The sequence below is a fragment of the Ovis canadensis genome, chromosome 4 (assembly GCF_042477335.2).
Source record: "Ovis canadensis isolate MfBH-ARS-UI-01 breed Bighorn chromosome 4, ARS-UI_OviCan_v2, whole genome shotgun sequence".
Classification (NCBI taxonomy): Eukaryota; Metazoa; Chordata; class Mammalia; order Artiodactyla; family Bovidae; genus Ovis; species Ovis canadensis.
In genome coordinates this window covers 40475484-40501946 of record NC_091248.1, presented here as the reverse complement: position 1 = coordinate 40501946, position 26463 = coordinate 40475484, and the positions used below count along the sequence as shown (strand labels likewise).

The following is a 26463-nucleotide window of genomic DNA, read 5'->3' as shown; positions in this document are numbered from 1 at the left end:
CATAATAGCCACCAGATGAATGGATTCCTTTATCATTATGTAATAGCTTTGTCTCTTGTTTAAGCTTTTTGGTTAAAAATCTGTATTTTCTGATGTAAGTATAGCTGCCGCTGCTTTCTCTTGGCTTCCATTTGCATGGGATATATGTTTCCATCCCTTAAGTTTCAGTCTACATGTGTCCTTAAATCTAAAAAGCGTCTCTTGTAGATAGCGTATAGATGGTTCTTGTTTTTTGTATCCATTCTGTAACTCTGTGTCTTTTGACTGGAGACTTTAGTTCATTTCTATTTGACTATTGACAGATATGGACTTATTACCATTTTGTGAATTGTTTTCTTGTTGTTTGATAAATCCTTTGTTCCTTTCTTCCTCTTTTGTTCTCTTCCTTTGTGATTTGATAACTTTCTTTAGTGGTATTCTTAGATTCCTTTTTCTTTACCTTTTGTATATATACTATAAGTTTTTACTTTGTGGTTAACATGTCTTACATAAAACGTGTTATATTTATAACAGTCTATTTTAAGCTGATAACATTTTCAAGTGCACACAAAAGCTCTAAATTTTAACTCTGCATTTTCTGTTCTGATGTCAAAATTTACATATTTTAACTTTGTATATGGGCTTCCCTGGTAGCTCAGCTGGTAAAGAATCCATGTGCAGTGTAGGAGACCTGGATTCAATCCCTGTGTTGGGAAGGGCATGGCAGATCACACCAGTATTCTTGCCTAGAGAATCCCGGTGGACAGAGGAGCCTGGTGGGCTACGGTCCATGGGGTTGCACAGAGTCAGACACGACTGAGCAACTAAGCACAGCACACTAGCCCTTTGTATATAAGTTACAGCACACTAGCCCTTTGTATATAAGTTAACAAATTATTGAAATTATAGTTATTTTAAAGTATTTGTCCGTTAATCTTTGTACTAAAGTTATAAGTGATTTTCACACCCCCTTTACCATATTAAAGTATTCTGAAGTAAATTGTATATTTACTTTTTACCATCTGTTTTCATGTTACTAATTAGCATCCTTTTGTTTCAACTTGTAAAATCCTCTGTAACTTTTCATGTAAGGCTGGTCAAGTCATGATGAACTCTTTTAGCTTGTGTTTGTTTAGAAAACTCTTTGTTTTTCCTTCCATTTTGAAAGGCAGTTTTGCGTAGAATATTCTTGTGGGCAGGTTGTTTTCTTTCACCATTCTAGTTAAATCATGCCACTCCCTTCTGCTTTGCATGTTTCTGCTGAAAATTCTGATCATAGGGTTCCTTTACATGTAAAAAGTTAGTTTTGTCTTGCCACTTTTTTTTTTCTTGTGCTTAAATTTGATTATTTAATTATGATATATCTTGGTGTGATCTCTTTGGATTCCTTTTGTTTGAAAGTCTGTTGGCTTCCTGAATTTGAAAATCTGTTCATTTCTGCAGGTTAGGGAAGTTTTCAGTCCTTATTTCTTTGAATAAACTTTCTGTTCCTTTTTCTCTCCTTCTGGTTTGAATATTGGTCTGACTATTGGTGTTGCATAAGTTCCTTAAGCTATTTCATTTTTTTCATTCATTTTTCCTTTTACTCCTTGATTGGATGAATTCCACTGCCTGTTGCTGAATTTCTGTATCTTTTCTTTTAGTTGATCTAGTCTGCTGCTAAACCTCTCTGTTGAATTTTTCAGCTGAATTATAGTCTCAGCTCTGTGATTTTTCACTGTTTTAAAATATTTTCTGTCTCTTTGTTGAAATTCTTCCTTTGTTGATGCATTGCTGTCCTAACCGTGATGAGCATCTTTATGAGCATATTTTGAACTGTCTGTCAGGTTAGTTACTAATATCTGTGTCATTAAGATCTGTTTCTGGAGGTTTATCTTGCTCTTTTATTTGAAAAGCATTTTCCTGTTTCTTCATTTTTCTTGACTGTCTGTGTTGGTTTCTATGCATGAGGTAAAGCAGCCCCTTTCCCAGTCTTGACCAAGTGGTCTCATGTAAGAGATGAAACTCATCAATCAGTCCAGCCTGACATCTTGGTTTTCTCTCAAGACTTTGTAGTTAACCAAGTTGCCCACTTTGTTCTTAGGGATTCCCAGGAGTTGAGGGCATACCAAAACCTGTCAGTGTCCCTAGAAGGAAGATCATGCTCAGGGCCTAGAATGTGGACCATCAGGTGGAAGGCAATGCATGGAGTTAAGTCCCTCTCAAGGAGAAACCAGAGATGGGCATTTTTTCCCCCTCTGCTTCCCCTGTATTGGATCCAGGCATATTGTTGCAGGGATTTACCTGAGATTGTCACAGTCTTTTTGGACATGTGAAGGGAGGCCCCTGGTATGTCATTACCTGACACACCAGGGATTTGCCCCTTGGGCAGCAATTATAAAACCTGGGGCATAGACATATGTATAAGCTCCTGCCAGGGAGATACTGGTGACTTGGAGCAGGCTACCAGGAGACAATGAGAGAGGTGTTTGTTAGTTTCCATGGTTTCTGAGAACTTTCAGCTATCCCCTATATGTGTGCTAAATTAAAAGCCTACATTTTAGGCAGCAGCTTTGAAAGTATGCAGAAGGACTCCTTTAGGGGAAAGACTAGGAGATGCACAATTTTGTCTGCTCTCTCTGTACCAAAATCTGGAAGAATAGCTCTATTGCAAGCACTTGCACACCCGTTAACAACTATTTCTTTATTTGCTATAGTCTTGTGGATCCAAGCCTCATTAGCCTTAAGAATTAGAAGTTTTAGGGAGCATATACCTCCGTTGAGAGTTTTAAAAGTCGGGGTATTAACTGTTGGACAAACTCCTTGCTCCTCAACGAGAATCTGAAAGTTAGGAGTTCCCTTCCAATTGTATGGTGCTGTGTCAGGTCATGGCAAGCATGTGTCTCAGCTTTTCCTGGCCATTTGATGCAGGCTATTTTCTAATTTGCCTGATACATAGGGGTTGTTCCCTAGTTTCAGATTTCTTTCAGAGGTAATTGCTCTCTGTGTAGATAGATTCAGTGTGTACATAGGAAGATGGGAATTCAAGAGTCGCCTCTATTGCCATCTTGGCTTACACCCCTGTTCATAATTATCTTAGTGGTTTATATCAAACCTTTAGATACTTATAGACTTTTAACTGAATCAATTAAGGAGGATTGAAGAATTTGGCTCCTCTATTGTGTATGATGGCACCATTATAAAACTAGAAAAGAAATCTGCTATCATGAACTTTGCTGACATGCATTCCAAATTGAACTATGAATGTTAACTATTCACCCAGGATCAGTTAAGTCTGGTACCACAGCTTCTAGTAATCAAGAATTATTAGAACCAGAATTATTTTTCTTGATTTTTTTACATGCTTTATTTTGTCACTTTATCAAATTACTCCAAAAAGAAGAAGATAAATTTGATTAAAATGAGAACACATAAAATAGTATAGCATGAGCAGAAAAATAAATGCAAAATGATAGCAGAGAAATAAATTGGAGTGAAAAGTTAATACAAGTTAGGAAGAGATGAAAATAGAACACAAATGTGCAGTCTGTAGGAGCATAAATCATTGATCTAGCTGTGCCCTGACTTGGCTTTATGCTTCTTGGTGTTCAGAATAAAAAGAGAATCCATTATAATTTGATGAGGTGAAAACATGCTGTTTTCCTAGTTCTGATACTAAAAAAGGCAAATGGATCCTTTTTGAAGGGACTTAAATACAATCGCGACAGTAATTGCCATAATGTATCTCATAAGACTGCTTCTCTTACTACCTCTCAAAAAAAAACTAAAAACCTCCCGAGATAAGCTGAGTGAAACTCCTTCTGCATATGGTTCAAAGTAACAAGGCTAAACTACAGAGTTTTTTGATGGTCAAGTTGGATCAAAAGAAAAGTTTGTGGTATTTTTATAGGTGATATAGAGAAGAGCTCCTATAGTGAGTACTTGAGATGTAGAAGTAACGTTCAACTTTCTACATAGTAAAAAGCTGGATTGAACGAATCTGTATGCTTAGACAGAGAAATGACAGATAATTTCAATGTGGATGGGTGTGTCATAGGTCTTCCAAGTTGTATTTGTAAAATAAGGACTCTGAGCCATAGGTACAATCCAAGAGAAGAACCTGGGATCTTTTGCCATAGATCATATTTTTCTCAAAGTACTTTCCTTGACATGCTAATATCATGTAATAATGAGGTCTGAAAATGGTTCTAGTGTCAAATAAGTTTGGTGAATATTGCATAGCAGTTCCATTTCTTGGAAAAGTAGTAGTAGTGATGCCTGGCAGTACTACACACACAAAAAAATACTGCACAGCACAGTAATACATTAGAGAGCCATAATGAAGGAATCTGATTAACTTTTCTTTGCTGAGTGTTTCCCAAGTTATTTGATTATCAAATCCACATGTTAATATTTGGTGTGACTAATATTCTATAAAACAGAACCTGAAAAATATAGTTTCTGATGACATTAACTCAATGTGTTATTAAGATTAAAACCACTTTAAAAAACATCAATGTGAAGAACATTCTAGGAAACGAAACAGTAGACATTGATGCAGAGGTCCTGCATACCGGCAGCCAGAATAGGATTCTAGTACATCTACTTCAAACAAGTATAAAATGGACATAGGGCTTCCTCAAAACCCCAGAAGGTGAATGAGAATTTGTGTAATGGATGTTTAGAACATGCAAGGTAGTGAGAAGTCAAAATTCTTTTTATACGACAAAATCTTTTTGGTAACTCGATTTTTAAATGAATGTTCAAATGTAGTAGTTAGTGAATTCAGGGAAAATATGGGAATCTATTATCTCAGTGTTGTCATATTTTTACAGTGAAGTATTCTCAAGATTTTTTAGTCCCATTGGCAATCTAGGATTTTTCCTTGATATATATATATATCAAATGCAAGATGACATTTTGTCAATGGCCTTAGTGCAGAGGCACATGTTAATTTCCTAGGAACCATGAAGTTCTGTCAAGAGCAAAGAGCCATCTTGAATATTCTAGCTGTTATGAATGTTGAGTGGGAGACATTTGTTTCATATCCCACTAGAATCAAGCAGAGAGACCTCTTGAAAGATTGGTCAGTCAGATGGCCAGATGATTCTTAAGTCTGGTTATGACAATTTACATGACAGAAGAAGGTCATTTTAGGTAGTGCCTGCGCGCATGCTAAGTTGCTTCAGTCGTGTCAACTCTTTTTGACCCCATGGATTGTAGCCCACTAGGCTCCTCTATCCATGGGATTTTCCAGGCAAGAATACTGGAGAGCGTTGCCATGCTCTTCTCTAGGGGATCTTCCTGCCCTAGGGATCGAACTTGCATCTCTGATACCTCCTGCGTTGGCTGGTGGGTTCTTTACCACTAGTACCCCATATTAGCATTAATTATCTCACATTCTAGCTTCAGTTTCCTCAACTATAGGGATTCCTCACTAGCCTTGCCTTAGCAGATTCCACACAAATATTCCTGCCCTGCTATCTGAGGTTTAACCCACCGTGTAGCAGCTCAGCTTCAAAAGAAACTTTAACTGCTTGATGCATGTAGTTAAACCAGTGATTCAATCCCTGTTGTATCTTATTGAAGACCAACCTGAATTATTAAAAAAAATTTTTTTTGAACTTGGAGGTAAGGTGACTTCCACACAGTTTTTAATCCTACCAGTTACTGGTGGTGTGGGGTTACATAATCTTCTTGAATTCTTCTTTTTCCAAAAAAGCTCACCTTCCATAGTCATTGGCAATTCTGATAATGGTTGTGAAACTGGTTTCCAAATACAGCACTGAGTGTCCAAATACACTGCCCTGCATTCAGCAAAGAAAAGCTTTCAGACAGTTCTGGGTCACTTATTCTCTTTGAATAGTCTTTTCTTCAACCTATCTGTGTGATAACATCATGGTCTAGGTAAAAATGTGTTTTTTCCCCATAGCATCATAGATGCATAGCTGAAAATTGCATTCTCAAAAAGGCTGTATTAATTGTAAAAGAAGAACCAACACTTAGCTGTATATCTGATATTTCTTATCTAACAGCTAAATTACTGGAGTAAAGCCATTCTTCTCCTAGGAATCTGGCCAAATTCAGGTTATTTGCAAAGACCAGACACATTGATCAGGACCCTTCTTTAGAAACAAAATGCAGGCTATAAGCAACATATTGCCTGGCCTCTGACATGAGCTAAATATCTGGAAAAGGCAAAGCTGTAATGAAACTGTGTTGGCTGTGTTCTCCCATGTTTCTTTGCCATGCCCAGGCAAGACTGGAGCTTACCAGGCACCACCATCATTCATAAAGGGGAGGTCCTTTTGAGGCCCAGATGTAGCTGAGGTGGAGCTGAGGGATGGAGACTACTGCAGAGTGGCAGGAGAGGGGCAGAGCACGGCTCTTCTGTTTGTTTCTAGACATGATCATAAGTGTAGTGTTAGTCATTCAGTTGTGTCCGACTCTTTACCACCCCATGGACCATAGCCCGCTAGGTTCCTCTATCCATGGGATTCTCTAGGCAAGAATCCTGGAATGGGGTAGCCATTCACTTCTCCAGGGGATCTTCCCAACCCAGGGATCGAACCCGGGTCTCCTGCATTGCAGGCAGATTCTTTACTGTCTGAGCCACCAGGGAAGCCTCGATTATAATCAGACATGATGATAATGGGGGAGTAACTGTTTTCTTCCCAAAGGCCTTCTTTGCCTTCTTAAAATCCATAACCACTGTATTAGTTTCCTGTTGATATTGTTACAGATTACCACAAACTTAGTGGCTTAAAACAATACAAATTAATTATCTTAAAGTCCTGGAAGTCAGAAGCCCTAAAATCAAGCTGTGGACAGGGCTGCCTCCTTTCTGAAGGCACGAGAGGAGAACTGGTTTCCTTGCCTTTTCCAGCTTCTAGAGATTGCCTGCATTCCTTGGCCTGTGGTCCTCTATCTTCAGGCCAACAGCAGAGTATATTCAAATTTCTCTCTCCTTCTGTCCTCACCTCTCCTCTTTTGACTCTGACCCTCCTCCTTTCTTCTTATAAGGACTCTTATGATCACATGAGACCACCAAGGTAACAGAGGACAAGCATTCCATCTCAAGGATTTTCCCTAGTAACATCTGTGAAGACCTTCCTGCCATCCAATCTGGGATTATAATATGCACATCTTTGGGGGCACCGTTATTTTATCTACCACCACCATCCTGGTTGTTCTGACTGCTTTTTAAAATAGTTTCATTGTGTATAAAATTGGGACAATGATATTCACCCCCTGGGGATATAAAGTCAATGAGATAGCCTGGCTTCAGCCATCATAACAAAACACTTGCATAGTGGCTGTTAGAAGATTTTTTTATGTGTTCTGAATTCAGAGATGCAGAGTTGAGATTCTGCTCTCACTGCTGCCTGCTACCTGAAGAGGCCACTTTGCCCTAGGTTTTCTCACTTTTTAAATGCACAACTTGAGTTTTCACATCAACCTATGAGTAATGACTCAAATTTCAATATAACTCCACCTATAAAAGGCTTCCCAGGTGGCTCAGTGGTAAAAACCCAGCTACTAATGCAGGAGCTGTGGATTCAGCTGTTGGGTCAGGGAGATCTCTTGGAGAAAGAAATGTGACCCTCTCCAGTATTCTTGCCTGGGAAATCCCATAGACAGAGGAGCCTGGCGGGTACAGTCCATGGGGGGCGGGGGGTGGTCACAGAAGAGTCGGGCACGACTTAGAGACTGAACAGCAACAACAGCTTGAGTTTTCTCATCAGCCTGTGAGTAATGACTCAAGTTTCAGTCTGACCCCACCTATAAAAGAAAGCACTTGGAACCTCCTCACAATCTCACCCACTTCTTTATAGGAGTGAGAAGGCACGGTCCTGCATATATCCACATACCAGTTCTCCCAAGTCCTTTCTACTCTGGGCCCTTTTGGTTCACTCAAGTCCAGTAAAGAGAGCAGAAAATCTGAGGAATAGGAACTAGTAGAAGATACAGGCAAACTATGATTGGGACTATTAGATGAGTCAAAAGTCAAGTATTTCAAGCACAATTAAGTTCGCAGTGTCAGAAAAAATGATCATGATAAAATGTCATCACCTCTGTGAAAAGCAGACAAAATTGAAACTGTAATTCACAGTCATCATCCCTTCATTTGAAGGCTACTTCTGTCCTGAGCCAATCTGTCTGCTGTTAATGCTCCCAAGTTTAATTGGCTAATATTTTCTCTAAAAGCACTCATGGATAGCGTATTTTTCTCTCTCAGTACACTCACTGACTGTATCTTTATAAGGATAATTTATATCCTGCCTTTAAAGAATTTGTGGCAGCTGACATGAAAACTTAAAAAGTGTTGTCTAGAGGGAAGTGATGGATGAAGCAGGGGGAGTAGTCAGCAAACATGCATGCTAAGTCACTTCAGTCCTGTCTGACTCTTTGGGGCTTCTCAGTCCGTGGGATTCTCCAGGCAAGAATGCTGGAGTGGGTTGCCATGCCCTCCTCCAGGGAATCTTCCTGACCCAAGGATCAAACCTGCATCTCTTACCTTCTCCTGCACTGGCAGGTGGGTTCTTTACCACTAGTACCACCTGGGACACCCAACAGCAGTCAGGCAGAAGCACAAATAAATTTGCCAGAAATACAGCCCGAGGGAATCTGTTGCACTGAGTACAAATCTGAATTCTGTGCTTTCTGGCAGCATGGACAGGTAGATAAAATAAACTAGATAGCACTTTGCTTGAAGAGAAATCTTTTTTCTCAGTCTGAACTCTGACTTAGTTCTGCATCTCAAAGGTGCCACTGAACAAATTAATGGACAGTGGAAAGGGCCCTAAACTGAAATTTTTACCAAATTAGGTTGCCTTTTAATAATGATGATGATGATAGTTGTGATGGTCAGGTTTGGACAGAAAAATCTTTTCTGTTACTTGAGTTTCTATGAGAAAGGATGAACACTTCTAGCCTCTTGTCTTATCCCTTAATTTTCTCCTTGGAGAAAGGCTGGGTGGGAGATGGCCACGGTTCAATTTCCTCAAATATATGAAGCAAATCTTTCAATGGTCTTGGGCATGACGAATTTGGATCCTTTCCCCCTTTCTTGATCTCTCTGGAACTATAAGAGACAGTGACATGGAAAAGCAGGCTGGCTCTGCCCACTGAAAATGATCCCAGAATAGTCTACACACGGGTCTAGATTAAAGACTGAGGAATGGAGTGGTCAATTCCTGTTTGACTCTTCTAAGTTATAGTTTCTAATGATGATGACATTTTCCTCCATTACTTTTTTCTCTTTTTTTAAATTATTATTTTATTTTATTTTTTTACTTTACAATACTGTATTCATTTTGCCATACATCAACATGAATCCACCACGGGTGTACATAAGTTCCCACTCCTGAACCCCCCTCCCACCTCCCTCCCCATACCATCCCTCTGGATTATCCCAGTGCACCAACCCCAAGCATCCTGTATCCTGCATCAAACCTAGAGTGGCGATTCGTTTCTTATATGATATTATACATGTTTCAAGGCCATTCTCCCAAATCATCCCGCCCTCTCCCTCTCCCACAGAGTCAAAAAGTCTGTTCTGTACATCTGTGTCTCTTTTGCTGTCTCACATACAGGGTTATTGTTACCATCTTTCTAAATTCCATATATATGTGTTAGTATACTGTATTGGTGTTTTTCTTTCTGGCTTACTTCACTCAGTATAATTGGCTCCAGTTTCATCCACTTCATTAGACCTGATTCAAATGTATTCTTTTTGATGGCTGAGTAATACTCCATTGTGTATATGTGCCACAGCTTTCTTATCTATTCATCTGCTGATGGACATCTAGGTTGCTTCCATGTCCTGGCTATTATAAACAGTGCTGCGATGAACATTGGGGTACACGTGTCTCTTTCAATTCTAGTTTCCTTGGTGTGTATGCCCAGCAGTGGGATTGCTAGCATCAAAATTCAGATGGAATTGAGAAGTATTTATTTTTGGTCTTGGTCCTTTAGGTTACCCACTAAAATCTGTTTCTTCTTTCTCCATAGAAATAGAATTTTTGCTGGGCAGATGGTTGCAGCCAGGTATAATCTGGGGACTAAGTCCATGGGTAGCAAAGTTGGGTGGGAAAAAAATGTATGCAAATTGTGACTTTAGCTCTTAAAGATCCTTGGCCTGAACAAGTTCTTTCCTTTCCTTTCTCCTGGTAGGAAAAGGCAGTGGCTGGAGCACGCTGAGGCTAGAATAGTTGCCCCACAAGCCTGGGAAGCATTTTGGAGCAGAGCCCACATCCACTTACATGAAAAAAAGCCCAATTTTGAAATAACTCATTCTTTGATCTCTTCATTATACCAAGCTGCTCACCTAACTCCAAACCAGTGCGGACTCCAAAACCAATAAGAGCTAACAATTCTTTAGCTTTTTTTTGGAGGTTTTTTTTTTATTGTTTTATATCAACATGTATTTAACAATGTTGTGTTCGTTTGATGTATACAGCAAAGTGATTCAGTTATACATACACATCTATCTATTCTTTTTCAACCCATATAGGTTATTACAGAATATTGAACAGTTTCCTGTGCTAAACAGTAACTCCTCGTTGCTTATCTATTTTAAATATAGCAGTGTGTACATGTCAATCTTAAACTCCCGGTCTATTCCTCCCAGACACCCTTCCCCACTGGTAACCACAAGTTCATTCTCTAGGTCTGTTTCTGTTTTGTAAATAAATGCGTTTGTATCATTTTGTTTACATTCCACATATAAGCGGTATCATATGATATTTGTCTTTCTCTGTCTGACTTACTTCACTTAGTATGATCATCTTCAGGTCCGTCCATTATGTCATTCTTTTTAATGGCTGAGTAATATTCCATTGTGTGTATGTACTACATCTTCTTTATCCATTCATCTATTGATGGACATTTAGGTTGCTTCCATGGCTTGGTTATTGTAAACAGCCTTGTAATAAACATTGTGGCACATTATCCTTTTAAACCATGTTTTTCTCTGGACCATATGGTAGGTCTGTTTTAGTCTTTTGAGGAACTTCGATGGTGGCTATACCAGTTTACATTCCCATTTCTCTGCACCCTCTTTAGCATTTATTAGTTGTAGATTTTTTTGATGATGACCATGGGCTTCCCTGGTGGCTCAGACGGTAAAGCGTCTGCCTGTAATGTGGGAGACCCAGGTTCGATCCCTGGGTCGGGAAGATCCCCTGGAGAAGGAAATGGCAACCCACTCCAGTATTATTGCCTGGAGAATTCCGTGGATTGAGGAGCCTGGTAGGCTACAGTCCACGGGGTCGCAAAGAGTCGGACACGACTGAGCGACTTCCCTTCACTACATTGTGATTGGTGTGAGGTGATATCTCATTGTAGTTTTCATTTGGATTTCTCTAATAATTAGCAATGTTGAGACTTTTTCCATATTGGCCATTTGTATGTCTTCTTTGGAGAAATGTATATTTAGTCTTCTGCCCATTCTTTGATTGGATTATTTGTTTTGGTGATATTAAGCCTCATGAGCTGTTTGTAAATTTTGGAGACTAATCCCTTGTCAGTTGCATCATTTGCAAATATTATATCCCCTCTTGTGGTTGTCTTTTTATTTGGTCTAGGGTTTCCTTTGCTGTGCAAAAGATTTTGAGTTTAATTAGGTCTCATTTGTTTTGTTTTATGGCTATAACTGTAGGAGATGGCTCAAAAAATATTGCTATGATTTATGTGTCAAAGAGCATCTGTTTGTGTCATCTTCTGTTTCTTTCATCAGTATCTTATAGTTTTGGAGTACAGGACTTTTGTCTCCTTAAGTAGGTTTATTCTTAGGTATATTATTATTTTTGATGCAGTAGGAAATGGGATAATTTCTTTAATTTCTCTTTCTGAACTTTCATTGTTATTGTATAGAAATGCAATGGATTTCTATGTATTAATTTGTATCCTGCAATTTTACTGAATTTATTGATGAACTCGAGTAGTTTTCTGGTGGCAGCTATAAGATTTTCTCTGCGTAGTATCATGTCATCTGCAAACAGTGACAGTTTTACTTCTTTTCCAGTTTGATTCCTTTTATTTCTTTTTCTTCTCTGATTACCATGGCTAGGACTTCGAACATCATGTTGAATCAAAGTGGTGAGAATGGACATTCTTGTCTTGTTCCTAATCTTAGAAGAAATAAATGCTTGTAGCTTTTCATCATTTTGAGTATGATGTTAGCTGTAGGTCTGTCATATATGGTCTTTACTACATTGAGGTATGTTCTCTCTATGCCCATGTTCTGGAGAGTTTTTATCATAAATGAGTGTTGAATTCTGTCAAAATCTTTTTCTGCATCTATTGAGATGATAGTATGGTTTTTATTCTTCAATTTACTGATGCAGTGTATCATACTGGTTGATTTGCAGATAATGAAATGTCCCTGCATCCCTGGGATAAATCCCACTTGATCATGGTATATGATCTTTTTAATGTGTTGTTGGATTCATCAGTGAGAGATATTGGCCTGCAATTTCTTCTTTTTGTGTGTGGTATCTTTGTCTGGTTTTGGTATCAGGGTGATGGCGGCCCCTTGAGTGAATCTGAAAGAATTCCTTCTTCTGCAATTTTTTTGAATCGTTTCAGAAGGATAATAGTTAACTTTTCTCTAAATTTTTGATAGAATTCGCCTATGAAGCCATCTGGTCCTAGAATTTTGTTTGTTGGAAGTTTTAAAGTCAGTTTCAATTTCAGTGCTTGTGGTCAGTCCTCTTTAACACTTAATATCATGTGCCAGGATCTGGGTGGAGCACTGCACATGTATTATGTCACCTGGGTCTCATCAATATCCTCTAAGGTAAAGTCATTACATTCTTTTTTGAGGAAGGAACAAAGACACAGAAAGGCCAAATAAGCAACTTATACTACACACACAGCAAAGGAACAGAGTCAAGAGTTCCAACACAGTGTCCCCTGCCTTGGTTCTTAAACATCATGATGTCTTGCCCTTTACAAGGGCTTGGAGCAGAGAACTGAAGGCAGGGTTTCTCTATTTCCATGGAGAGTCAGAACAGTGTAACTTGAAGATAGAAAATGTTTCAGGTTTGCCATGCACCCCCTTGCAAGCCCTGGAGAGGGGAAGGTCTACCCACTCTCTCTGGCCTGGAGAATTCCATGGACTATATAGACCATGGGGTTGCAAAGAGCAGGACATGACTGAGTGACTTTCAGTCACTTCACTCCCTTGAAAATAATCGAAATTATTTGAATTGTCTGTGAAGCTAGAACAGGGAGGCAGTCAACAGAAGAAGGATAATTTTAGTTAGAAGGGCAAGCAGAACCCATCAGGATAAGTGCTGGAGACCATTCTCCGTGGGGCTCTTGTGTTTCTACATGTGCTTTCAAGCAGAGGCACTGGCTGCTTTTGTTCTGAACCATCTTTTCAAGGAAGTTTGTATAGTGAACAGCCTGAGAAGATATTGAAGGTATTTCCCTTCAGAGCAAAGGGTCAGGCATGTCTACCACCATCTTAAAAGATTTGGGTTCCCTAAGTTCAGGGCTCCTTTTCTGTAACTGTGTGTGGGGATGTTTGTCTTGCCTTGTCGGGAACTAACACAAATGCGTATGCTGGCTGCTATTACTATTGTAAGTAATCAACCACCCTTTGCCTCTGACTCAGAAATCATGTCTTTTTGCAGTTAGTTAATGTGTTGGCTTGAATGTAGGGGAGAGTCTTAAACTATTCCGAGTTCTTGACAATAAAGTAAGTTTTTCTATTCCCTTTTAATTGCAATGAATCACTCAGTATTCAAAGGCAGTTGGTCTGAATTTTCTACCTGTCAGTTGATTGAATAAGGAGAAAGGAAAGTCTTTAAAGATAATGGAAATTAACACCCTTGAAATAGATATTCATTCAGTCAGAATTCATGTCCACCCAATTCCGAAACCCAGTTCCAAATCGTGTTGAGAAAGTTCCAAAATTAGATTTCCGTACTTTCAAATGTCAACAAATACATAGTCTAAAATGTTTTGAAGATACAGCATGATGGGGAAATAGAGTTGATAAATTTTTAGACATTCCACAAGGATTAGGATGTCCAACTTTACCTGAAAGGAGGGTGAAACTATAATTCTGAATAGAAAGAAAATAAAAATTTCATCCATAGTGGTTAAAAAATAATGTTATTTGAATATTTTGATTTCCCTAACTGGAGAATAAAACCAATCTCTTGTGCTAGGGAAAAATTACTGGTTTAGAACTCAAAATAGGTGAGATCATTTTATCAACTAATTGTGCAACTTCCACAAAATAGTATCTGGGCCTTATTCTTTCTTCAAGCATAAAAGAGGGGTCATGAACTATATCAGCTGGAAGCTCACATCTAACATGGAAGTTAATGGAATCCTAGACTCTCAGAAGTAGAAGGAAAACAGTAGTGATAAAGTGTAACGTTTCAGAATTTTGAATTATTTTCTCAGCATAAATTCTAAGTGGTGTTTCTAGAGACAGGAAGATCATTACATTTCAATGAATCAGTTTATTTCATCTCTAGAGATATTTCAATAAGGTCTTCTTTATATTAAGTAAAATCTGTCATTGTTATTCAGTCACTAAGTCATGTCTGACTGTTTGCAAACCCATGGACTGCAGCATGCCAGACTTCACTATTTTCCTGTCCTGCACTATTTCCTGGAGTTTGCTCAAACTCATGTCCCTTGAGTCAGTGATGCGATCCAACCATCTCATCGTCTGTTGCTCCCTTCTTCTCTTGCTCTCAATCTTTCCCAGGCTCAGGGTCTTTTCTGATGAGTTGATGCTTCACATCAGGTGGCCAAAATATTGGCGCTTCAGCAACAGTCCTTCCAATGTGAATATTCAGGGTTGATTTCCTTTAGGATTGACTGATTTGATCTTGCTGTCCAGGGGACTCTCAGGAGTCTTCTCCAACTCCATAGTTCAAAGGCATCAATTTTTCGGCACTCAGCCTTCTTTATGGTCCAACTCTCAATCTGTACATAACTATTGGAAAAACCATAGCTTTGACTAGATGGACCTTTGTCAGCAAAGTGATGTCTCTGCTTTTTAATATGCTATCTAGGTTTGTCATAGCTTTTCTTCCAAGGAGCAAGCATCTTTTAATTTCATGCCTACCGTCACCATCCACAGTGATTTTGGAGGCCAATAAAAATAAAATCTGTCACTGCTTCCATTGTTTTCCCATCTATGTGCCATGAAGTTAATGGACCGAATGTCATGATCTTCGTTTTTTGAATGTTGAGTTCTGAGCCAGCTTTTCATTCTCCTCTTTCACCTTCGTCAAGAGGCTCTTTATTTCCTATTGTAACTTTTATCATTGATCCTGGATTAACTTCTGGACCATAAATAATCTCTTTTTCCCTAATTCTAGTTTATTAGTTATTTGAAGTAGGTAATCATATCACAGACCTCTTCTCTTTTCTAATCTATTAATCCCTGATTTCTATAAATGTTTCTACATATGAGTCTTGTGTTCCTTCAAATTCTGGCTGGCTTTAAATTGTAAGCTGTTTCATGCAGGCCTGTATACTTTAGACACCAAACAGAATTCTGTCCATCACTCTTCCTGAAAAATTTTTCTAGAAGTGGAAGAACTAGCATCAGAAAATGACCCCCATGGGCAGTATATCCTGTCCAAGGTGGTGATGGTGGGGCTGGGGGTTGGGTAGGAAGCCAGGACTGATTCTGCCTCAGTTCAGTTCAGTTCAGTTCAGTCGCTCAGTCATGTCTGATTCTTTGTGACCCCATGAATTGCAGCATGCCAGGCCACCCTGTCCATCACCAACCCCTGGAGTTCACTCAGACTCATGTCCATTAAGTCAGTGATGCCATCCAGCCATCTCATCCTCTATCGTCCCCTTCTCCTCCTGCCCCCAATCCCTCTCAGCATCAGAGTCTTTTCCAATGAGTCAATTCTTCGCATCAGGTGGCCAAAGTACTAGAGTTTCAGCTTTAGCATCATTCCTTCCAAAGAAATCCCAGGGCTGATCTCATTCAGAATGGACTGGTTGGATCTCCTTGCAGTCCAAGGGACGCTCAAGAGTCTTCTCCAACACCACAGTTCAAAAGCATCAATTCTTCAGCGCTCAGCCTTCTTCACAGTCCAACTCTCACATCCATACATGACCACTGGAAAAACCATAGCCTTGACTAGACGGACCTTTGTTGGCAAAGCAGTGTCTCTGCTTTTGAATATGCTATCTAGGTTAGTCATAACTTTCCTTCCAAGGAGTAAGCATCTTTTAATTTCATGGCTGCAGTCATCACCTGCAGTATTCTGCCTAGTGGAATTTAAAAGTCTAAATGCATCAGCACAGGAAAGCTAATGGGGCCAAATTAAATTCTGTCAAGCATGTGCACATACCAGGGGAAGAGGGTAGTTAACCTCTTCCCCTGGTAAATGTGATTTTCTCAGTTGGGAGCCAAAGGATCAATTGGGGTCACTCAAATTACAGTGTAGCTTGGGACAGGCCTCCCTAGTCTAATAGTTATATTGGAAGATTATCCTGATGGTTTTCATATTTTAATGTAACACACATCTCATCAGAGGAGTCTGTTAAAAGGTGACCCTCAGAGACCATAGATTCATTCTCTAAGTCTGTGAGTCTGTTTCCGTTTTGTAAGTACGTTCATTTGTATCATTTTTATAGTTTCCACATATAAGAGATATTATGTGATATTTGACTTTCTCTGATTTCACTTAGTATGAGATCTCCAGGTCCATCTATATTGCTGCAAATGACATTCTTTCTTTCTTTTTAACAGCTGAGTAATATTTCATTGTTTACATGTACCACCCCTTCCTTCCCCATTCGTCTGTCTATGAAACATTTAGTTTGCATCCATGTCTTGGCTATTGTCAACAGCCCTGCAATGAACACTGAGGTGCATGTATCCATTCCAATCATGTTTTCCTCAGGATACATGCCCAGGAATGGGACTGCTAGATCATATGGTAGTTTTTTAAAGAAGTTCCATACTGCTTACCACCAATAGAACAACAGAGTTCCCTTTTCACCACACCCTCTCCAGCATTTAGTTTGTAGATCTTTTTCACGATGGCTATTATGACTGGTGTGAAGTGGCAACTCACTGTAGTTTTAATTTAGATTTCTCTAATAATTAGTGATGTTGAACATCTTTTCATGTGCCTCTTGCTCTCTGTATGTCTTCTTTGGAGAAATGTCTATTTAGATCTTTTATTTAGGAGCGAGAGGGGAACTAAGAGCAATAAAATATTATCATGTTATGGAAGCCAAGGTAAGAAAGTATCAAGGAAGAAAGATTTCTTGACTTAACAGAACATTTTTACAAATTGGTAGTAAATTCACACTGTGAAGATTTAAGGAATAGGTCAGTAATGAAGAAAGCAAGTCATAGCAAGCTGCTCTATTTAGATGTAAAACAATAAAAATGAATGAGTGAATCGACAGATGGAAAAAGAATGAAGTAGCAGTGTGATTTATTGTCCTTAGAAGAAAATGGTTGATGCTTGTGTGCTGGAGAAACCAACACGTTCAATGTCAGAAAATGCAAGAAAAAGGAGTAGGGAAAGCCTGAGAGGATAACTGATTGATAAAAACATAAAGGTAAAAGAGGAGGAAACTGATTGTCACATCAGACTTTCTTGGAGTCAAGTCAGAGATACTATCATTGGGGAGAGTGAGAAGATGGAGACACCATGGCAATCATAAAATGCCGGGTTAACAAGGCAGAAATCTTCTTATCTCTTATAAGTGAGAAGTCATGAGGTAGGCAGACAGGGTTTATTTTGTGGTTTCAAGTCATGAGGGACCCTGGCGTGTCCTGTTTTCGCTTCACCATCCTAGTTTAATGGCTTCCGTCTTCAAGGTTCAGAAGAGCTGCTGAATCTCCACTGATCATACCCATGTGTGCTGGCTAGAAAGGAAAAGCAAAAAAGCACAAAAGACTTCTTGCAGCTGCATTAGTTGTATTTCAGCATCCTTCTTGGAAGTATCACAAAAGTTTTGCGTTCATATAGTTGGCCAGATCTTATATTAGCTAAACCTATTGACTGAGCAACTGAACTGAACTGAACTGATTGATAAAAGAGTCTGAAAAACGTAGTCCTTTTTCTCCCTCAATGATCAGAGAAAAGTCAGGGTTCTCTTACAGAGAAAGAAGGAAGATGTTACTGGTGTTAGGTAATTGTCAGTCTCTGCCAAAGACATGGTAAAAGTTTGTGTGTGGTTCAGTCTCTCCGTTGTGTCCGACTCTGCAACACCACGGACTGCAGCATACCAGCCTCCCCATCCTTCACTCTGGGAGTTCGGTCAGATTCATGCCCATAGAGTCGGTGATGCCATCCAACCATCTCATCCTCTGCCACCCCCTTCTCCTCCTACCTTTAATCTTTCCCAGCATCAGGCTCTTTTCCAATGAGTCAATTCTTCACATCAGGTGGCCAAAGTATTGGGAGTTTCACTTCAACATCAGTCCTTCCAATGAATATTCAGGACTGATTTCCTTTAGGATGGACTGGTTGGATCTCCTTGCAGTACAAGGAACTCACAAGAGTCTTCTCCAACACCACAGTTTGAAAGCATCAATTCTTCGGCACTTAGCCTTCTTTCTAGTCCAACTCTCACATCCGTACATGACTACTGGAAAAACCATAGCTTTGACTATATGGACATTTGTTAGCAAAGTAATGTCTCTGCTTTTTAATGCACTGTCTAGGTTTGTCTTAGCTTTCCTTCCAGTTCAGTTTGTGGTGAGGCCATTATTGCAGTTTTGTCACTTTGTCTAGCAAAACTGCTTATCAGGAAAAGAAGTGGCCAGGCTCTGTGCTGTGCTGAGTTTTGGCCGGGGCTATGGATTGGAGTGTCAGCTACCTATAAGGGAATGAGCAATTTCAGGATAGAAGCAAACACATTGCTGATGCCCTGATACTGAGCTCCAGGCTGATGGAGTGAAAAAGAACAATGTGTACTCACAGGGCTGGAGATCACAAGAAGGGCAAAGAGCTAGTTGAACAAAGAAGAAAGGATCAGGAAAGTGGAAGACAGTGTGATTAGAAAAGGAAATTTGACGTTGGCAAAAATTAGGCAGTTATAAGTGCTCAGAGTTTGAGATATGATTGTTTTTAGCTGGAATGGAAAAATAGATTATTATATTGATGTGTAAGAGTTCTGGAAACATGCCTAGAAGGATCATTGATAAGGATGATAATCAAGAGATTAAAGTAGAAAGGAGCACTGGAGACTAAAAACCTAGATATTCATGAAATAAACAGGAAACAGAATGAGAAGGAACAGTACCAATGTAGAGACTTACCTACAACTGAGGTTGACTGGAAATCACAGGGAAATGGTAATTACGGACATTTATTCAGTACTTGCTATGTGACAGTCAACAAACTGTGTTTTTAATACAAAATGATTTTTAAATAAACTATTTAGGAATAATTTTAGATTTACATAAAAGTTTTAAAGATACAGAGTTCCTTTATTGTCTCCATTCATTTTCCTCTAAATTGAACCTCTTACATAACCATGGTACTTTGGTAAAACTAGGAAATGATACTGGTCCAATACTATCACCTAAATTTTAATTTGGCTTTCTGCAGGTGTTCCACTAAAGCTTCTTTTCTGTTGCAGAACGCTGTCCAGGATACTCTATTATATTTTGTCTTTATCAACAGTTATGTCTCCTTAGTCTTTTAACCTGTGAAAATGTCTCAGTCTCCGGTTTTCTTCACACTTTGAAGAACACTCCCAGAAATCTTGAGGAATCTCTCTCAATTTGGGGTTTCTCTGACATTTTTCTCATGATTAGACTAGGGTTTGGAGAAGGCAATGGCACCCCACTCCAGTACTCTTGCCTGGAAAATCCCACGGACGGAGGAGCCTGGTGGGCTGCAGTCCATGGGGTCGCAAAGAATCAGACATGACTGAGTGACTTCACTTTGACTTTTCACTTTCATGCATTGGAGAAGGAAATGGCAACCCATCCAGTGTTCTTGCCTGGAGAATCCCAGGGACGACGAAGCCTGGTGGGCTGCTGTCTATGGGGTCGCACAGAGTCAGACATGACTGAAGCGACTTAGCAGCAGCAGCAGACGACTAGGGTTACGTGTTTTTGAGAAAATGCCACAGAGCAGAAGTGTACTGACCATACCATTATATCTGAGAGGAACACCAACACTTATCATTGTTAAACTCGACTGCTTGGTTAAAGTGGTGCTAGACAGATTTCTACAATGCCAACTTTTAACTTTTTCCCTTTCTTTACTGTATTCTTTGGAAGCAAGAGGCTGAGTTTAGCCCACACTCAAGGGAAGGGGGGTATTAAGCTCCCTGGAAGCTTAATTATCTATTAGAAGGCATAGTTATCTATACTCAGGATTCTGCTATTAGGAAGATTTGCCCTTTTCCCCATTTATGCAGCCCTTTATATCAGCATGGATTCATGGATATTTCATTCCGTGAGTTGTAATCCAATACTGTTATCGTTTTGCTCAAATTGTTCCCATTTTGGCCTCCTGAGAACTGTTTTTATATAAAGTCTCTGTGGAATCCCCCAACAATACAGTGAAGCATTACTGTTATCCTTATTTTGTAGAAACAGAAACTCAGGCTGAGAGAGAGGAAGAAACCTTCCCAGTGATTCACATCGTATGTGTGCTGAAGCCAGGAGTATGACCTCAGTGTCTGAGTGCTTAGCTCTCTTAGAGGAAAAGGATCTCTACGAATACAGATCAGAGATAAGCTGTCTCTATCACCATTTCAGAGGTAAGATCTGTTTTTGAGAGGATCATCACAAAAGTAGTCGTTGCGGAGAGGACGTGCTTCCAAAGGGTCAGTGTGAAGAGAAGGAACCACAAACAGTGATCAGAAATGAGACTCTTGCCAGGTGGGAGGAGAGGAGAGTAACTGAAGGAATAATCAGACACAGGGTAACTAATACCACAGAAGCAACTGGAGGAAAGAAATCCATTGAGGCTACAATATATTTGGCTGCAGGGCCACAGAGAACCAGCCTATGGTAAGAAGGAAGTTAAGCGAACTTCAACAGAGCAACGTAATGGAAGGAAAACAAGATTTCAGGAGCTCAACACTGTTTTAGAGAAAGGAGGCAAAGAAGTGATAAGGAAAGGGATGCAGAATTAAGTAACATTTTTTCCAGGATAGAGGATGACCTGTGCACAGGTAAGCTTATAGGAGAGAGAAAAGATTCTGGAAGAGGAAAATACAGTGGTCTACAATGTTAATTTCTGTTGTACAAAGTGATTCAGTTGTACATATACATACATTTTAAAAATAATCTTTTCCATTATAGTTTATCATACTGAATATAGTTCTCTGTTGTTCCATGTCCAGTTCTAACTGTTGCTTCCTGACCTGCATATAGGTTTCTCAAGAGGCAGGTCAGGTGGTCTGGTATTCCCATCTCTCTCAGAATTTTCCATAGTTTACTGTGATCCACACAGTCAAAGGCTTTGGCATAGTCAATAAAGCATAAATAGATGTTTTTCTGGAACTCTCTTGCTTTTTTGATGATCCAGCGGATGTTAGCAATTTGATCTCTGGTTCCTCTGTCTTTTCTAAAACCAGCTTGAACATCTGGAAGTTCACGGTTCATGTATTGCTGAAGCCTGGCTTGGAGAATTTTGAGCATTACTTTACTAGCATGTGAGATGAGTGCAATTGTGCGGTAGTTTGAGCATTCTTTGGCATTGCCTTTCTTTGGAATTGGAATGAAAGCTGACCTTTTCCAGTCCTGTGGCCACTGCTGAGTTTTCCAAATTTGCTGGCATATTGAGGGCAGCACTTTCACAGCATCATCTTTCAGGATTTGAAATAGCTCAACTGGAATTCCGTCACCTCCACTAGCTTTGTTCATAGTGATGCTTTTTAAGGCCCACTTGACTTCACATTCCAGGATGTCTGGCTCTAGGTGAGTGATCACACCATCATAATTAACTTGGTCGTGAAGATCTTTTTTGTACAGTTCTTCTGTGTATTCTTGCCACCTCTTCTCAGTATCTTCTGCTTCTGTTAGGTCCATACCATTTCTGTCCTTTATTGAGCCCATCTTTGCATGAAATGTTCCCTTGGTATCTCTAATTTTCTTGAAGAGATCTCTAGTCCCTTGGACTGCAAGGAGATCCAACCAGTCCATTCTGAAGGAGATCAGCCCTGGGTGTTCTTTGGAGGGAATGATGTTAAAGCTGAAGCTCCAGTACTCTGGCCACCTCATGCAAAGAGTTGACTCATTGGAAAAGACTCTGATGCTGGGAGGGATTGGGGGCAGGAGGAGAAGGGTCCGACAGAGGATGAGATGGCTGTATGGCATCACGGACTCAATGGACATGAGTTTGAGTGAACTCCGTGAGTTGGAGATGGACAAGGAGGCCTGGCGTGCTGCCAATTCATGGGATCGCAAAGTCGGACACGACTGAGTGACTGAACTGAACTGAACTGGACTGATAGTTCTCTGTGCTATACAGTAGGACCTTGTTTATCCATTCCATATATAATAGCTTACATGTGCTAACCCTCCTCATGGACATAAGAGAATAGACTTGTCATTCCCAAGGGGGTGGGCGAGGGTTGAGGGAGGGATAGAGTGGGAAGCTGGGGTTAGGAAGGGTGTTTAATCTTGAAGGCAAGGGATCTTGTTCTTCTCCCTCATTGGAGGTTGGCTTAAGAGCAGAGGCCAATGGTACTGCTGGGGTCAAAGTACATAGTCACTTAGGGTGTGCTGTGGGGTTTTGATAGTTTCAGTTGTATTAGTGGAACTGGAAGCATGGTCCTCTGGAGACACTGGGAAAAAACTTAGAGCAATATTCCTTAGTCTGGTGAGTAGCTAATAACATCCCTGGTCAGTGACTGATAGGCTTGATAACAGGGGGGCAAGTTGAAGTCACTCATGCTGAAGGAAACCAATTGACTAAATGAAAGCAGGCATCAGGAATATGATTATCTGGATTTTTTTCTTGGTTCTTTGAGATCAAATATTTGAAACTGAATATATTATGCACTTTTCAGACAAAAGACAGTATTAGTCTTTCTCAGATGTTCAGACTCAGGTGTAATGCGCATTTGCTATGTTACTATCAAGTTGTTATGATTAAGAATAAGTATAAAATTAATGTAAACAATTGTTACTGAGAATGAACTTTTTCTCAGGAATTTTTCTTCAAATAATGCCAACTGCAGAATTCAAGGTGAGTGTTTAATAGTTACAATGTAATACCAAAGGCTTAACATGGTATATTTGATAGAGACTTAAGTTCAGGCAATAACTTTTCTTATCAAAGCACAAAGTAGAACATGGGTTGTTTAAAATTTTTTTCATAAATATTCTTAAAATACTATTAAAATGGAATGAATACTACCACCACTAAACTATAACACTGATTGTGCAAGGTTTAAAAGAACAGTCCATTGCAGAAGCATTTTAATCTATGAGTTTCCTTGAAGTCTTTTTTTATATTCCAGTAAAGCCCAAAATATTCAGGGGAGCAGAACTTCATAAGAAGTTTAGGAATTACTGACATAACCTATCTTTAAATATTATAGGTTGCCTTCATCTGACATAATTACAATACTGTACTATAAGTGCTCATTTCCTTTATGTGGACCAAAAATAATTTGCATTAAAACATACTATTCATACTTGGTGATTATTTTATTACCATAAATTATTGTATACAATTTTTTGATAAGGATATTATAAATCATATTTTAAACAAAAATGTATGCATGGCATATGTAAGCAGTAACATCTCGAAGGAGAAAACACCCAAGAAAACATTTACCTAAAATTTAGTAACACTGAAAAACACTAGATTGTGCAGAGTAATGATTAAAAGCTATGTGTAATACACCGGAACACTGGTAAGTCTTCAGGTACTGGAGGAACAACCTGGCATAGGGAAAAGATCAGAGTAGGAACAGCCACGTCCTTAGAAGTGCATGTCATCAAAAAATAAATCCCTCAATATAGCATTACACAGAGATTCTTCCTTTGGCACTTAACAATACAGACAAAGGTGTATTGGGTTTAATGTGATTTTATTATTAGGTAAATTTTAGTTACTTTATATAGATAAAAATATACAATATTGCTTTAAGTTTTTTAAGTGTATACTTGATCGTCAACATATTCACATACAGTTTAGAAGCCTGTTTTTCCCCCACTAAACAGTTCATCCAGTAACATGTGGAAGACACTAACAAAAATTATTTAGATGAAGACTTTTCATAAAAGGTTTCAATGTAAAAGTGGAATATTAATCTGGTCTAAATCTTTAGTGATTCCTCCTGCTACAAACAAATTATGAAATGTTTTAGACAAATTTATTTTTTTCAACACTTGAATTCATTGTCGAGGTTCAAAATTCTGTTGGAAAATGCATAAAACTGACTTAGCTATTGTGTCTGAAGTCACTTTTATATACATTGATTTACTAAAAAAAGAAAAGTATAGTATTTTAATACTATATTTCAGTTAGGGATTTCATTGTGTTTTTATATAATACATGCAAAACATGTCTATGCCTTTCAGCTGTCCTATTTAAGTAAAAGAAAGTCAGACGGTGGCACTTTAAAGTCACCCAAGGATGGTAAAGTTATTAGTGGTCTGATTAATTTGCTTACTTAAAAAGACACAGTGATAAAATATGTTAAGACCCAAACAAGTTATTTATGTGCATATAAGGTATGCACTATTTTTCAATGAAAGACTGAAAACATTTTACAAACATCATTGTTCATTATAAACTATACAATGCACCATTTTTTCACTTATACCAATACTTTGCACCAAACATTGCTATATTTAATCTTAACACTCCTCAAATATGAGAAAAACAAATAGTTTCCACTGTACTAAGAAGTGAAATTTATAAAGTCAACATATTACATTTTAAAGGATTACAGGTCTAAAACAGTTTTTTAAAGAATTTATACATATTGAAATGGGTGCTGTACTTATGAAAGAGCTAAAAATAAAGCTGCTTCTCTTCATTTTAAGTTAATACTCAGGGTTGCATTTAACAGCAGATTCTTTACAGGGCAACATTCAACTATTAAGGTGGAGATTTTAGTAAAGCTAAATGGTGATATATCTCTTACTTCTGAAAACTCTTGAAATTTTAGTGCTGCTCTCTTACAATAACTAAAAAAAAATTTAGGAAGATATTTCCACTTCCAAAATTTTTCAACGTAAGGCACACGGCAACATTAAAATCTAGAAACAACTAGAGTAAGTAATAAATATTTCTCTTTTCAACCATTATTTGCTCTTTACCTGAAGAAAGTGGGTGAGTAGTGCAGTTGAAACATGCCTAGATTAATAAAAATGACTGAATTTAAGAAATACCAATAATATTTGTGTGCAGAATGTTATTAATTTTAAAAAGAAAAAGTATATTTTATGTAAATATATATTTTACATAAAATATACTCCCTACAGTGTTATAGGTAGAAAAAAGTGTGAGGCACTTACATTACCAAGGAGGGAGGAGCATACTGAGATTATCTTTTTATACAAGCACCAAACCATTTGTTTTAACCTCTGAGATAAAAGCAGAAGCTAAGAGTAAAAGGAAATAGTTCATATTTGGTACACTAATAATCTACAAGTTCAAAACACAAAGTATTTTATTTCAATCTGATGGAAGTAATTCCACCAGAGAAAAAATTTTCATATTTAAAACTGTCAAAATATCTCCCTGAAAAGGTTCTGTATATTCTGTGGTATTATTTCAGAATACTGTAAACTGTAGATGGTATTTCACTCCTCTGTGACAGCATACTATTCTAATGATGGTAGTATAGGTGAATAACTCCTCTTATTACAAACCAGATTTTAATGTTTTTATAACAGTGAAAATAACACGTACATCAATGCCTCCATGTGAACTTGCTGACATCCAACAAGGACAGTCTTATTACTCTGTGATGCTTCACAAACTACTCAAAAACCAAGGTGAGGAGTGGGCTTGGAATTACAGGAATCCACCGGATGTCAAATCAGGGTAAGTTTTGGCTTCTGATGGGTGAAGATGGGTGGCAGGCTGAGTGTTACTCATGCTGTTTAATTCAGCTGGATACGTTTCATTTAAAATTGCTCCGTTCTGAAACTGCAAACAGCAACGCAACTTATTAGAACAGATCCTTCATATATATTAAACCATTAGGTATGTGAAATGTAGTTCTAAAATCTTTATCCTCCAAGTTGTTCTTGTTAAACTTCAAACTCCTTTACTGCTATTTTAACTCATTCAGTGAAGTTGTATTGAACACATGTATTAGTTGCACTTACAATCTTTCAGTTTCTCCATTAGATAGTATAGGTGAGTGATATCATTGTCTCACTTTAGATGTGGCGATCCATTGACTATCTGATCAATGAAATGCCTTTGGTTTGGGCAGGAGCCACTGGATCAGAAGGTACTAGTCACGAACCACAGATACTATTCTCCGTCATAAGTCTGCTTTGACCAGATTGTATCTCAGTAAGTTTTAGGTACCAATAAACATTCAAGATCA

General features: G+C 38.6%; 1 protein-coding gene across 1 annotated transcript in view; it reads right to left on the bottom strand.

Annotated features, from left to right (window-relative positions):
- Window positions 1-23577: 23577 nt before the first annotated feature.
- AHR (aryl hydrocarbon receptor) overlaps window positions 23578-26463 on the bottom strand; it is a 51273-nt gene continuing 48387 nt past the window's right edge. The window contains exon 11 of the mRNA XM_069587632.1: window positions 23578-26054. Within this exon, the coding sequence (XP_069443733.1) occupies window positions 25920-26054 (135 nt within the window). The 3' untranslated portion in view covers window positions 23578-25919. The remainder of the gene's footprint in view (window positions 26055-26463) is intronic.